We start from the raw sequence: 15,455 nt of genomic DNA, 5'->3' as shown, positions 1-15,455 counted from the left end.
TAAAGATAATTTGGATTTCGAATTTTAGTTAGGGATTTTTATCCCTGTTTTTCTCATATTGTTGCAATATTTTTTTTATTTATTATTAATAAAGTTTATTTTATTTTCGAATTCAAACCAATTGCAATTAATGAGATTGAGCTTCATTTACTTTATCTTAAACACAATTACCACACTATATTTATATGTTTGTATGTGTAAGTATTTTTATTATTGATGCAAATTCTATAATATTTACAACTCTTCATATAGTTATATTAAATAAACACTAGAAATTAATTCTATGTTTATTAATAATTGTTAATTCTAATACAATTATTAAGAATTTATTTAATAAAAGGATCTTTTGATCTGATAGGGGTGGAGAAAGTTAAGAAAACTATGTAGTTCAACGATCTTTTATATCTAATGAACTCTGGATAGTATTCAACTCCACATAAACTCTATTACACTTAGAGAATCATGATCTTTACAACCTTTAAGGGTGGATCATAATCTCTATATACTTAGGGGTGGAGTTTATCTACAATACTCTATATGTATATTCTTAGGAGTGGAGTTTACTCCATAATACCCTATGTAACACATATTTTCTTTAAATATGGAAGTAATATAATGACTTAGCTATTATCAATATAAATCCTTGATCTTGATTGTATGTTCTAATTTAGTTTTACTGTTGTAGTAAAAGTTTGATACCTATAAAAGTTCTTTGATAATGTTTCACGCTACCTTAATTGAGTGGGAGAATTTTAAAATTCTTTACCCATCTTCATTAGGTTGATACTTGTGATAGGTACTTAAGAACACTACGGAAAAGCAAATCTAACCATTCATGTGGATAGATATAACTTATCAGAATTATGAGAATAGGATACAAGAACTCTAGTTCAGTCTATTCGAATGACTTGAGCTATGAATTCTTAATCCTCATAAAATTTTATGGTATCTTAATTTTGATTACTTAATCTCTGACATGTATTTTTCACTTCAAATACTAGTCTGCTATGTTGATGACTTAGTCTTAACTTAAAGTTTCAGACTAAATAAGTCACAACTAGATAACTCTCCAAACATTAAAGAGGTTAAATGCATTATTTAACCAGACATCTGCTATTGAGTGGGAGCTATCTGAGATGTAATCAAATAAGGAACATTAGAAAATATTCAAGAAAGATTTATGAAAGTGATCTATATGTTAGATATTAAGGAAATGTGTATCACTTATCCTTGTATCTCACCAACTCATTCGAAATTTATGAGATGGTGATTACTTTCGGGGTGGAGGAATTATTCTATAATAATTCAAGCTCTACCAGAGAAGAATTATAACTTTGTAAATTTGAAATTACCAGAAAGTTATATTACTGAAGCAAAGTCTACACTGTATTATCTCAATTCCATATTTTAAAATATGAGAGATATGTCTTCTGTTTATTCAGATGTACTTTAAAACAGTAAAGATTTCAGTATCCCTTGATGAGTAAAGCATATAGTAAAGGATGTTTCATAAGTGTATTTATGAACTAGTTTCCAGAAGTTTGGGTGGATTCAAATATACTACACTTGATCTGAAGATCAAGACATCAGATTGACCTATTTGCACACTTTGTTTTATGTTAGTGCAAGTGGGAGTTTGTTGGGTTTTATGCCCTAAATAAAACTCTTTACAATCTGATTAGTAATCAATATAAGAAATTTGAAGTGATTAATGTTTGCATGAATTTTACATGCTAATGGTTTAATATGTTTATTACATTTACACACAGAATCAGTTAAATCCAGATCATATGTTTATTCACAATTACAGTATTGTCAACACAGTGGAATGTGATTGTGATCATATGAATCAAAAGACTAAGTCCCTGTTTCATCAGTGTTTTGGATTTACACTAATGTGATAATCAGCGATGATGTGTACTTACACTTGGAGTAAGTGTTATGTTCCTTCCAGGACATTAGTAAAGTATACTAGTTTTGAATGTATGGAGTATACATTGGACTGGACCGATATTGCAACTTAGTTAAGATATTACAAACTTACCGTTTTATCTTTCCAAGTCAATATCAGTAGTTGATCTTAAGATTAAAAGAATCTAAATCCTGATATGCTTAGGCTCAACTCATGAGTACTATTCATGTTCTTTGATTTATTAGTTAAGCCTACTTTTGGGTCAGGGTGATACGTATATTTTGGGAACATGATAGTATGATTGAGTGGGAGTGCTGAACATAAATATGGAATCTATAGCTTCTACTGGTGTATAGAAGTCAAGTGATGATTCTCTTCGAGCTTAGCAAATAGAAGTAAATGGATGAGCTCTTGTTTAAGTGACTAATTCTTAGATCAATAAACACCATTTACAGGTAGCTAAGTGTTTTAAAGGCAAAATACATTGAGGGGTGAGAACGGTAAAATTATCCCATCTCGATGTAAATCATCTATATAGAGGATCTTTGATCACAATAAGATTATAACAATGGTTAAATGAGATAGCATATCTATATCGTGGAACATATAATATGCTCTATATAAGTCTGAGAGTGCAATTCTAATTTCTAAGAGTGGATTCAACGAAGAATTAATAAGTAGGAATTTACTTAGTAAATTCGGTTCACTTATTGGAAGCTCAGCATATAGATCCATGGTCCCCATTCTAGTTGAGAACATACTGCTTGTAAGACTCAATAATTGATTCGTGATTAGTCAATTATAATTCTAAAGTTAGACTATGTCTAATTTGTGAATTTTCACTAAGCAGGGGCGAAATTGTAAAGAAAAAAGATTCTAGGTTTATTTATTTATTAATGGACATTATATGTCTAATTAATAATTAAATTAAATGACAATATTATTTAATAATGTATTTTAGTTATTAAATAATTATTTTTGGCATTTAAAAGGTTAGAATTGGAAAATTAGCGTTTTTGAGAAAATAGAAATAAAATTTGTTAAAACTGCAAAACTAAGTGGGGCCCATTACTTACACCTTGGCCGGCTACTTTATGTGGAATTTCAAATTGATATTTTCATTATTTTAATGCCAAATAATTCCTCACCTAAACCTAGTAGTTGCCTATAAATAGAGAGTGATGGCTCAGTCAAAATAACAAGTTTTCATTTATTCTTCTGACAGAAAATTCTCTCTTCAGAAAAACTGAGCCTTCCCTTTTCTATACCTTGGTCGAACCTCTCTCTCTCTTTTCTTCTTCTATATTTCGAACCTTAGTGATAGAGTAAGTGCCCACACACAGCAAGTGGTAACTCAATCATAGATTGGAAGACTGTGAAGGATCAAACACAAAGAGAAGGACATTCGGGCTCAGATCTTGATAATACTCTGCGACAGAAAGGATACAAGGGTTAGAGATCTGAGTGGAAGGAGACATTAATTCTGCTGCATCAATGTAAGGTTTTCTTAACTTTATATGTGTTTATTTTTATCGTTTTAGAAAGTTCATATTTAGCGTGTTAAACAACATACTTGTGAGTAGATCTAAGATCCTGGTAAAATAATTTCCAACACTTATCAACAAGTTTGAGGCAAGACGGGCTATTCAAGGGTGTAAGGTGGCTCGTGGTGCCCCTTCTATCACTCACATGTTATTTGCAGACGACAGCTATCTCTTTTTTCAGGCCAGTACAGAAGCTACTACGAGTGTTAATACTCTTCTACATAACTTCCAAGTGGCGTCTGGACAACAAGTAAACTTTTCCAAGTCCTCTGTCTTCTTTAGCCCTAACACTACTACCCAATCTCGTACTGGTATTTGCTCTGTGCTTGGGATGGTTGAAGCGTCAGATGGAAGTCTGTATCTTGGTTTACCCAACATTATTGGCCGAAATAAGACCTCTATTCTTGGCTTCTTAAAGAATAAGGTCATGTCTCACATCAATAGTTGGGATGGTAAGTTCTTATCTCGAGCTGGCAAAGAAATTCTCCTTAAGACTATGATCTAATCTTTGCCAACCTATGCTATGAGTGTCTTTCTTATTCCGATTGGCATTTGTGAGGATATAGAGAAGCTTATGGCAAGCTTTTGGTGGAAAACAAGTTCAAGCAAGGGTCGAGGTATTATATGGATGTCCTGTGATAGAATGGCAAGTCCAAAGTTGGAAGGTGGCATGGGATTCCGACACCTTCATGATTTTAACATTGCAATGCTTGCTAAACAAGGTTGGCGCCTCTTATGTAAACCGGACTCTTTGGTGGGACAAATCTTCAGAGCTAAATATTTTCCTACTAGCGATTATCTCTCTGCTGAATAGGGGAATAATCCCAGTTTTGTCTGGCGTAGTGTTTGGGCTGCTCAAACGGTGGTTCGTCAAGGGGTTGTTCGTATTATTGGCAATGGTGAAACAACCAGAATTCTCTCAACACCATGGCTCCCTGATACTAACAACAGGCTTGTTACTTCAACACATCCAGCTCTCTTGCAGAACAATGTGAGTTCTCTCTTTTCCATGGAAACTCGTAGTTGGGATTCTGATGTTGTCAATGACTTGTTTAACAACCGGGATGCACGTTTGATTCTCGGTTTCCCTTTATCACCAAATGCTGCTTCTAATTTTTGGTCTTGGTCGGGAGACCGTACTGGGCTATTTTCTATTAAAAATGCCTATTTACTGCTTCAGAAAAACAAAACCCAACATGTCGGCTCTGATAATTCTGGATTTTGGCGTAAACTGTGGCAATTGAAGATCCCGCCCAAGGTCAAGAATTTGTTATGGCGTGCCATCACTGACTGTCTTCCCACCTGCCTTCAACTGGTGACAAAACATGTAAGCATCTCTGCAATCTGCCCCGTTTGTACTGATCAAGTCGAGTCTATTGTCCATGCCCTTCTCACTTGCCCTTTTGCTATGTCATGCTGGCGTACTCTTGGTATCACTTATGATCCGATATGCCCTTTATCCTTTGGTGGCTGGTTTGAGAAAGCTCTTACAACTCTTGATGAGGAGATTGGATCACAGGCTGCTATGCTTTGTTGGGCAATTTGGAAAGCCCGAAATCTCGTTGTATGGAAGAATAAAGCATCCTCACGAACTGAAGTTATTGCATCAGCACAAATAACTCTTGACCGCTGGCGTAACACTCACGATAACACTTCCTTATCTTCTCTATTTTTTGAGAATAGAGGAGATGGAGGTGAGCTTTGGACTACACCTGAAGAAAATAAAATCAAGATAAATGTTGATGCTGCACTCTTTCCACGGGATAACTCTTATGGATTCGGGATTGTTGCTTGAGATAGCTTGGGTAAGCTCATTGAGGCCAAATCATGTTATTATGGAGGTGCCTATGATGCGGAAGTTGCTGAAGCAATGGGAGTCAAAGAAGCTCTCAGCTGGATCAAAAGTAAGAACTGGTCTGATGTAGAGGTTGAGACAGATAGCATGCTCACTGTGCAAGGCATTCGTAGTAACCAATTCTTAAATTCTATTTTTGGTTTGATTATTCATGATTGTCAACTTTTATTCTCTTCTCTAAATAATGTTAAGATTTGTTTTATCAGACGATCAGCAAACCAAGTTGCTGTTACGAATTTTATGATTACTACGCAAGTATACGCAATCAAGTAGTATATCACGCAAGTGAGGTCGAACCACAGGGAATTGGATTAAGTACTACTAAACTATACTTATGATTCTATTTGGTAAAACAATAATTTTGCAATTTTAAAGAAAATAACTCAGAAAATTAAAAGAATATACGAAGATTAATCAAGATGAGAGATTAGGGAGGTGAATCCTGTTGATAAGTTACCAATGTTAATACCTAATTGCTATCCTTATCTTAATGTGAATGACAGATTATAAATTAACCTAACTCTTTTCAGATCTTTTAGGTTCTAAATCTTATATTCTTTAATTAACTTCTTAATTAAATCAACATAAAATTAGCATTAAGCAATAATCTATTTGTCACTAAGGCTATGTAAATACTTTCGTTTCACATCAAAACCTAGACTCCAATTTTAGCATTCTCAATTCTCACTTTTCAGATTTCGAATTGAGATCATTAAACATGTAAAAGGTGATCAAACTTGCACATGGAATTAAACACAAATATAGATAGTATTCACAAACAAGATGAAGGAATGACAATTATTCATTAACTAGGCATAAACTTAAACAACATTCATCATCCTCCCTTAATGGGAAATTTAGCTCATAAAAATTTTAAAAACATCCATGATTAAATCTGAAACAAAACAACATAAAAGAAGGAATTAAGGGTAAAAGAAAGAAACTAGAAGGTGATATCGCTCCGGGTCTTCAAGATAGCTTCCTCTCCACCTTCATCCACTTTTTAGGTCTTTTTCTGCTTAGGTTGACCTTCAGAGTCGTATTCCTTATATAGGGATGAGAGATGTGCCTCCAATTGAGAGAAAAATCAAAATTAGGTAAAAACTGCGTTTTCCGTACCTAGTCGCGACTAGCCTTTGAGCTGGTCGCGACTACAGGCAAAACTCGGAAAACCGAGTTTCTGCCAAATCTCGAAGTCGCGACCAGAGTCGCGACCATGAAAAAGGGTCGCGACCTGGCTCAACGGTGGTCGCGACTACTGACGCATCTGGAGCTGATTTTTCTAATTTTTTTGCCAGTTTGTCCCATCTTTTCACCATTTGACTGAATTTGAACTTTAACACCCCGGGAACCTGAAACAATGAAAATCAAGCGTAAAACTGCTCCAAAAGACACCAATAGACGAGAAAATGCTAACTTTACAGACCCGAAACATAGGCTAAATATAACCTAACAGTTGCCCATGTTGTTGCAAGGCACTCTTGTTTTCTATCTGGTCGTAGTATTTTTGAGTATAATGCTTGGGATGAGTTAATCTCCCTCTTGTATTCTGAATGCTAATTATTCAATGAAGTTGCTATTTCATATTCAAAAAAAAAAAAAACTCAATTTGTCTTTCAAAATTCATTATATTTGTCTATTAAAATTCATTATCTTTCAATTCATTGATTGATTGTTCATGTTAACACTTTTTTTCTCTTGTTATTGTCATAATTAGTCAAATCTAAAGTCACCTCAAAATATATATTTTTCAATGTATATATTAAAATGCATATTGTAATGTATTAATAGTTGGTATTAAATAGAAAATGTATTAACAAAATCTAAAAAAAAATAATAATAAGAAAGCAAGAAAATTATAAGAAAGCTTGTCGAGATCTTTGTCTTCAAAATCATTGTCTTTCAAAATTCATTATATTTGTCTATTAAAATTCATTATCTTTCAATTCATTGATTGATTGTTCATATTATCAGTTTTTTTCTCTTGTTATTGTCATAATTAGTCAAATCTAAAGTCACCTCAAAATATATATGTTTCAATGTATATATTAAAATGCATATATGTTACTTTTTTTATTTTAATTGTAATGTATTAATAGTTGGTATTAAATAGAAAATGTATTAACAAAAGTCTAAAAATTATAAGAAGGCTTGTAGAGACTGCCACATCATCTAGCCTAACAATAGCATTATAGATATATATAGATAGATAGATTCTTAACTAATATTAAAGAGAGAGAAAATATTATTTTAGTGTAAAATAATATTTATTTATGTTTTTTTGTTGGGGTAACCGATAAAAGTTAAAATAACAAGGGTAACAAAAGTTACACAAAAGGTGTGGAGGTTTTTTCATCCAAGAAAGTTCATTGTCTATCCTAAAGGCATGCTTAGCCAATCTATGAGCCTCAATAATAAAGTTGTTGAGCATGAGAGACAGACAGGAAAACTAGACAATAAAACTTTAATATCAGAAAAGATAACCCCCAGATCATGCAAATACATTGTCTAACCCTCCAAAGTTGAGACCTAAGAAAGTGAATCAGAAAAAACCCTCTCCACGGGATGTCCCACATCTTGAGCCCAACGCAAATCTACTAGTAACGCAACTGCTTTTGCCTAGAAAATTGAAAAAGAACCTGCAACTGAAATAGTTTAAAAACAATAAGTACTTTTAATTTTTAAAATCGAAAATTATTATATTAGCACAATATTAATGTTGGCAGATAATTACTCTTTAAATAACCTATTCTATTAACCTGTCTATAATAATTTTTTTAAGGGAAACCGATACAGGTTAAAATAACAAAGGTAACAAAGTTACGCAACCAGAGGAGGATTTTCTTCCATCTAAACCATTCATTATCTATAATATTTATTATAATTCTAATGAAACAATAGATTAATGAGAATTAATCAATTATTATTTATTGTTAAAATAAATAATAAATATTATTTGTGATAAAATTTAAAAATCAATTTTGAGCTTTAAAACATGACCCACACGTGTTGGGCTTAGCCCCACACGTGTAGGTGACATGTAAAGGCCCATTTAATTTTTGTTTGATTATTTTATTTATAAAATAAATCAAATTAAAAATTATCTTTTATTATTTGAATTAAATATATTAATGTATTTAAATTAAAAAGATAATGTAAAGTAAAAAGATAGATCTGAATTATGTGTAGTTATATGATATTATTTTGAATTTAATTTTTAAATTTTAAATTAAAATAATATTATCTTTTATTTTAAAGGATTAAAAAGAATTTTTAATATTAATATATATGATATATAGGGAGATAGTACGGTACTAAATTATAACTGAAACTGTGAAATAGAACAGAATTGAAATTCAATTCAATTTCAGTCTCCCCCCTCCCTCTCTCTCTCTCTCTCTCTCTCTCTCTCTCTCTCTCTCTATCTCTCTCTCTCTCCACACGCCACACACATACCAACACATACCAAGTGTGGTTGTGTAATTTTCCAAATCTCAAGTTATAATGTCTCATGAGTTGAGTACACTGTGTAACATAAAAATTTGTTCATCTTGTTAAATCTATAAGCTCATTCTTATCCTGAGTGTTAGAGCTAGTTTGGAAGATCTAGTGTGGATTCTTCATCAAGCTCATTACTGGATTGGATGATCGATATATTATACGAGAAGATTCAAGGAATTCATGATAGGCAATAAGAGATAATTTCATAATCTAACTAGTTAGATTTAGCTTATGTATTTTTTGTGTTGAGATCTAGACTTTAAGGTTTACATTGGATTCAACAATTTTTTTTTTTTAAAACTTGAATCCTATTTTCTACTTCTGCTACAACTCTGATATGAACCTTAAAAACCAACAAAGATGACTTTGAAAGCTCAAAGTCAAAAGTCAAACTGAAAGTCAAAGTCAACTCTCAAAAAAAGTCAATTTTAGATCAAAACATGCAAATCAAGTTAGAAAGCTCATCTACATAAGGACTACATACAATCAAATGGTATAAGTTTGCTTTAGTCTTGCTAAAGTGATTTGCATAGTACATTAGGGTTTATAAGTTAAAAGTTTGGCTCACTAATTTGTACAAAAAGTTACTTTTCAAAAATGACATATAATTTTTCTAAATTGAATTTTAAGATTATTCATATTTTAACTATGAAAATGCAACTGGAATTTTTAAATCAGATAAACTAGTTATGCGTTATGCTCGTTTTAAGTCAAAAAATTTGCATTTGGCCACTTTGCCCAAATAGTTTCGTGCACAATGGTTATAAACGACTACTTTCTTCCAAACACTGTATAACTCATTTGTATCACATTATTGAGATTGGGTTGAGCATCTATTCATCATATAATATCATTCTAAGCATTCTAAACTAAAGGCTTATTATCTTTTTGTATACACACCAACCACACAGAGCCAAACTTGTTCTTATCTTCTCTAGTGTGCTTACAATTCTCTCTAGGATTTCACATTATATTTCATCTTATTAGAGAGAATTTGCTTTGTATTTCAAAGTCACATATCCATTGTATTGAGAGGTGAGATTGACACCGATAGAAAAATAACTCGGTTGTAGGTGAGGTTAACATCGATTTTGTAAATAACATGAGAAGAGTGAGATTGTCATTACAACAATTCGAGAGTGAGATTGACACTCCAACAATCCAAAGTTGATAGTCCTTTAGAAAGCTATTGGTTGAGGTGAAGTTGACACCAGTGGAAAAACAACTTGATTAGTGAGATTGGCTTTTCAATAATCCGATGAGGTTGACAATCCTTTGAAGAAAGCTATGTGAGAGGTTTGGGAAAGACCTTGGTGAAAAGTTCTCCGATTGTAAGGGTTAGTCAAACCTGTTAACTTGGCTCGATAGTTTAACTCAAAGTTAGGTCCATAGTTTTGAAGACTAAGGATGTAGGTGGCTTAGTTCTACCGAACCTTGTAAAAAGCGAGAGTTTACAATTTCTATCCCTAAACTCTTTGCATTTCAAGATTATTATTTGTTGATACTTGTGTTTATCTATGTGATTGCATTAATTTTGAATATTTACATAAATTGTATGTGGGATTTTTAAATTTCTAAAATTAGTTTAAATTTTCAATTCACCCCTCTTGGAAACTTATCTTTGGCTAATAGCCTAAACACAAGGAAAGGACAAGTAGTGGAGGCGCCTCACCTACAAGTCCAAATATCCCGACAAAACGTTGCAATCACTACTCCTGCCCCTTGAGACCACCTAACACCTAACAACGGTACATGTCGTAAGACCACCTCCTGCAACTGCTACCTGTATGGGCAAGACGTTCTTCCTCTGTCATTTGGGGACCACTAGGGGATCATTATGTAAATGAGAGCCCCTTTCTCATATTTAAAAAGGATTGGAAAATTATTGTAAGTGAGGCACTTTGAGAGCAATGCAAAATTTCTATTTTATCTTTTCCATTATTTTCTGAAATTTATTTCATGTTCTTGAGTTTATAAACACTTAAATTTACTCTCGTCGAATTTTTTTGATTTTCGGTCATAGTTTGGTTGACGAGTTTTCACTGTCAAGAGATTGGATTTAATTAGATTTTGTTGTTTAGTTAAATTGAATCAGATGGTGATTTTTTAAATTCAATTCTTAATTAAAATAGATCGAATTAGAAAAAAAAAAAATATTGGATAAACCCTTAAAAATTTGGAGAGTAAGAAAAAACCCTTAAAAATTTGGAGAGACAAATAGAAAAATGAATAATATTTAATAAAAATTGTCTTTTTTATTATTTTAACATTACTTGCGAGTGTGTGTGGCCCTGCAAAATATAAAGAGAACTGTTGTTGAGGTGAGACGCTCTCTGTCTGCCACAAAACCCTTACTCTTCTCTCTCTCTAACACTCTCTTCATTTTACTCTGCTACTGTCATCAATGGCGGCGGCGGCTACATCTTCCTTCTCTCCAGCCATCTCTGCTCCATCCTCCTCTCCTTCTACCCAAAACCATCTCATTCCCAAATCTCTTGGCTTCGTGTCCGTTGCCTGCAAATCTCTCAGGTCTCTCAAGACTGCAGCCTCTCGTGCTGATAATGTCGCTACCGGCTCAGCTCTTGGAGCTCGCATGGTCTCTGCGCCCGCGATCAAGTCTCCGATCTCTCTCGATTTTGATACCTCTGTTTTCAAGAAGGAGAAGGTCAACCTCGCTGGTCACGAAGAGGTCACTCTTTCCCCCTCTTTTTCAGCTTCTGAACTCCTTAATCTTGTCTTTTGGAATTGATTTTTTTTAGTTTTTCTGTGGATTTTTGGAAATGGGTTTTGGAGAGGAAAGAATATTTTGTTGAACCATTCCGTTTTCTGATAAAGAAAAACAAACCCTTTTTAACTATAAATATATTTACATGCAACATGATACCATATCTGTACGATAACTTGGGCTAGCTTACATAGAAGTACTGAAATGTTTAAAACTTGACTGTGTCTTTTTATTTGTGTAAAACACTAACTATTCTTTTTATTGTTAATGTTTTTATTTTTTCAATATATTTGTTAACGTGGTTTCTTGATTTTTTTGTTGCAGTATATTGTAAAAGGAGGAAGAGATTTGTTCCATTTATTGCCTGATGCTTTTAAGGGCATCAAGCAGATTGGTGTAATTGGTTGGGGTTCACAGGTAATTTCTCACATTTTGTGTCTTACTTTTCATTTTGAATCGACTGAATACATGTTTCATGAGTTAGCATTTCGATTAACTGTTTTGGTTACTCATGTTCTGATTGATCTACAAGTTCTTATAAAGCATTGTTATGTGATTGAGAAATGGAGGCTCTTTTGTTATCCCTATAAACTTGCGTTGCATGTCATTCATTTTGTTGAATAATGATATGTGCTTCTGAAGGAAAAACGACTTGTACATATATTAATATAAATATATATTCATTCTCTTAAGCGTAATTGATCGTAAGAATTTGTAGATACGTAAAGAGATTCATATTTTAATTTGGAAGTACTACTATTTGTTCAGGGACCTGCTCAAGCTCAGAATTTGAGAGACTCTCTTACTGAGGCAAAGTCTGATATTGTGGTGAAGGTGAACTTTTTTTTCTCTTTGTTTGCTGTGTGTAGTCATGCTTCGGCTATTCAACTCATTTTCGACTGTACTGATGTTTTGCTCTTTGTTTGATAGATTGGGTTGAGGAAGGGATCTCGCTCTTTTGCTGAAGCTCGTGCAGCTGGTTTCACTGAGGAGAGTGGGACTCTGGGTGATATTTATGAAACAATCTCAAGCAGTGATCTTGTTATGCTACTCATTTCTGATTCTGCACAGGTTTGTTAACTTGACCAAGCTAATTGAAGTATTTGGTTAAATTATGTTTCTTGGTGAATTAATTGATTGTTTTTTAGCAGATGGTTTTTCCTTATCATAACTAATCTTGTTTGACGGGTGGTATCTGCTATGATTATATGATACAGGCTGATAACTTTGAGAAAATTTTCTCGCACATGAAGCCAAACAGCATCCTTGGTCTTTCCCATGGTTTTCTTTTGGGCCATTTGCAGTCGGTTGGGCTGGATTTCCCCAAGAACATTAGCGTAATTGCTGTGTGTCCCAAGGGAATGGGTCCTTCCGTGAGGAGGCTTTATGTCCAGGGCAAAGAGATAAACGGTGCAGGAATTAATTCCAGTTTTGCAGTCCACCAGGTGATGCATCTGCATCTCATCTTCTTGATAAAATAAGAAGTTTTGGATTTTTATTTTTATTTTTTTTTACTGATCTATAAGTGCTACTGTAATTCAGGATGTTGATGGACGAGCTACTGATGTGGCCTTGGGGTGGTCAGTTGCCCTAGGCTCTCCTTTCACATTTGCCACTACTCTGGAACAGGAATACAAGAGTGACATCTTTGGCGAGCGAGGTAGATCTAGTTTATTGTGTCACTTCTATTCCAGCACCTCACAATATCATGTTTTCTGACTTCTACAACAATTTATAGGCATTTTACTTGGTGCTGTTCATGGCATTGTGGAGTCCCTATTCAGAAGGTACACTGAAAATGGAATGGCTGAAGATCTGGCTTACAAGAACACTGTTGAGTGTATTACTGGAAATATATCAAGAACCATATCGACTAAGGTAATGCTCTGCTGTGATTTTATAATTCTACTTTAAGCTTTAGATCTCTTTGTGCATCCTTATTTTTCGTTTTTACGTTCTTTGCATTTGTTAAAGTTTTGGAGTTGACAGCTGATGCTTATAATGATTTTTCTGTTGAAATTATGTCAGGGCATGTTGGCTGTGTACAACTCATTATCTGAAGAAGGCAAAAAGGATTTTGAGACTGCTTACAGTGCCTCTTTCTACCCTTGCATGGATATCTTGTACGAGTGTTACGAAGATGTAGCCAGTTGTAGCGAGATCCGCAGTGTTGTTTTGGCTGGCCGGCGGTTTTATGTATGTTTATGTTGCTCTCATCTTCTGTCCACTGTTATATTTTCAAATTTTAAGACCAATGTTTTGTTTACATTGAAATATGCTAAAGTCTTTACCATTTAAGAGTGTTAAAATAACCACGTGACTGATTTTGGATATGGTTTGGTATTACAGGAAAAGGAGGGTCTTCCAGCCTTCCCCATGGGTAACATTGATCAGACAAGGATGTGGAAGGTGGGTGAGAAGGTCCGATCTGCCCGACCAGCTGGTGACTTAGGTCCATTGTACCCATTTACAGCTGGTGTCTATGTTGCATTGATGATGGCTCAGGTAGAAACTTCCCTTTCATTGATTACCACGAGTAACATAATAAATTAATATTAACATAAGAAATAAAACAGAAATTTGTTTCATTTCTAAATGTTATTTTTTTCTTTTGGTACTTGGAATTCCAGATTGAAATCTTGAGGAAGAAAGGACATTCCTACTCAGAGATCATCAACGAAAGTGTGATAGAGTCAGTGGATTCATTGAACCCCTTCATGCATGCCCGTGGAGTTGCATTCATGGTTGATAACTGTTCAACAACTGCTCGATTGGGATCAAGGAAATGGGCTCCACGCTTCGACTACATTCTTACTCAACAGGCCTTGGTCGCAGTTGACAATGGCTCACCAATCAACCAGGACCTCATCAGCAACTTCCAATCAGATCCGGTTCATGGAGCCATTGAAGTATGTGCACAGCTGAGACCCACCGTGGACATTTCTGTCCCGGAAAATGCAGACTTTGTGAGGCCAGAGTTGCGTTGAAGGTGAAGCCAACCTCCTTTATTGTGGCAGTTGAATCAATCATAAATTATAGTGAGGCGTTATTTAGAATCTGAAAGAGTTGAGTTGGCCAGCTATTGCTATTAGTTGCATGTGTTTAGCATGGTAATGTTATGTTCTGTGTTTCTTTCTTAAATAAGACCAAGTGAACCTAATGTTTTAGTAGTTTTGAGATGACATTGAGTAGTAGTAATTATAATAACGATGATTTTATCCTTATCTTTGTTTGTGTTTGTGTTAGTATAATATTTGAGTAGTAACTTTATAAATCTGTATCAGCGGAGATTTTCAGATTAGACTGAATTTATATATCATGTAGGCTGAATAAGTGATTTTCTAATGTTATCTATATACAATTTGCGTGGAAGCCATTGAATTTGAATTTGTGGTGAGGTTTTTTCTGCTATTATATTGGATCCTGAACCACATATGTCAAATGACTTGGCGCACATAAATTGAACATTCATTAAAATAACTATATATAAATAATACAACGTTAAAATCGAGCAGTGCAAACAAAATTTTGAGTTATGAGTCGAACATAACAAAAATTCAAAATTAAAGTTCTTATGCTTTCAAAAAATAATAATAATAAATAAATAAATTAATTAAAGTTCTCATAAATATAAATTTCATATAAACACAAGACAACCAAAGTCTGAACAACACTAATAAAAATTTTAAACTATCAAATTTTCAACAACTCAACAATTTCAACAACCAATTTATAGTCTATAACGAAGAATTTCTTTGCGAAGAAATTATACAGAAATTATAACTAAAAAGTAAAACTAAAAAAAATTATAATAATTTTTTTATCTAAATATATTGATTATTTATAATAGATTACTAAATGACAAAATAGACTATGTATTTTATTAAATGACAAAATGAACTTTGTATCTTTCAAAAT

At 33.5% G+C, this 15,455-nt stretch overlaps 1 protein-coding gene across 1 annotated transcript; it reads left to right on the top strand.

The window, feature by feature from the left end:
* Positions 1-10,915: 10,915 nt before the first annotated feature.
* LOC115701054 (ketol-acid reductoisomerase, chloroplastic) lies at positions 10,916-14,761 on the top strand. Its single transcript, XM_030628745.2, has 10 exons — positions 10,916-11,501; positions 11,862-11,954; positions 12,306-12,371; positions 12,468-12,608; positions 12,755-12,982; positions 13,080-13,197; positions 13,276-13,415; positions 13,566-13,733; positions 13,887-14,042; positions 14,168-14,761. Exons 1-10 carry the CDS (start codon positions 11,217-11,219, stop codon positions 14,522-14,524), a joined length of 1,752 nt encoding a protein of 583 aa, XP_030484605.1. The 5' UTR covers positions 10,916-11,216; the 3' UTR covers positions 14,525-14,761.
* The last annotated feature ends 694 nt before the right edge of the window (positions 14,762-15,455 follow it).

This window comes from Cannabis sativa, chromosome 8 (assembly GCF_029168945.1).
Source record: "Cannabis sativa cultivar Pink pepper isolate KNU-18-1 chromosome 8, ASM2916894v1, whole genome shotgun sequence".
In the NCBI taxonomy this organism is placed as follows: domain Eukaryota; kingdom Viridiplantae; phylum Streptophyta; class Magnoliopsida; order Rosales; family Cannabaceae; genus Cannabis; species Cannabis sativa.
Note: the sequence above shows the minus strand (reverse complement) of the source record. Positions and strands in the feature narration are given on the sequence as shown.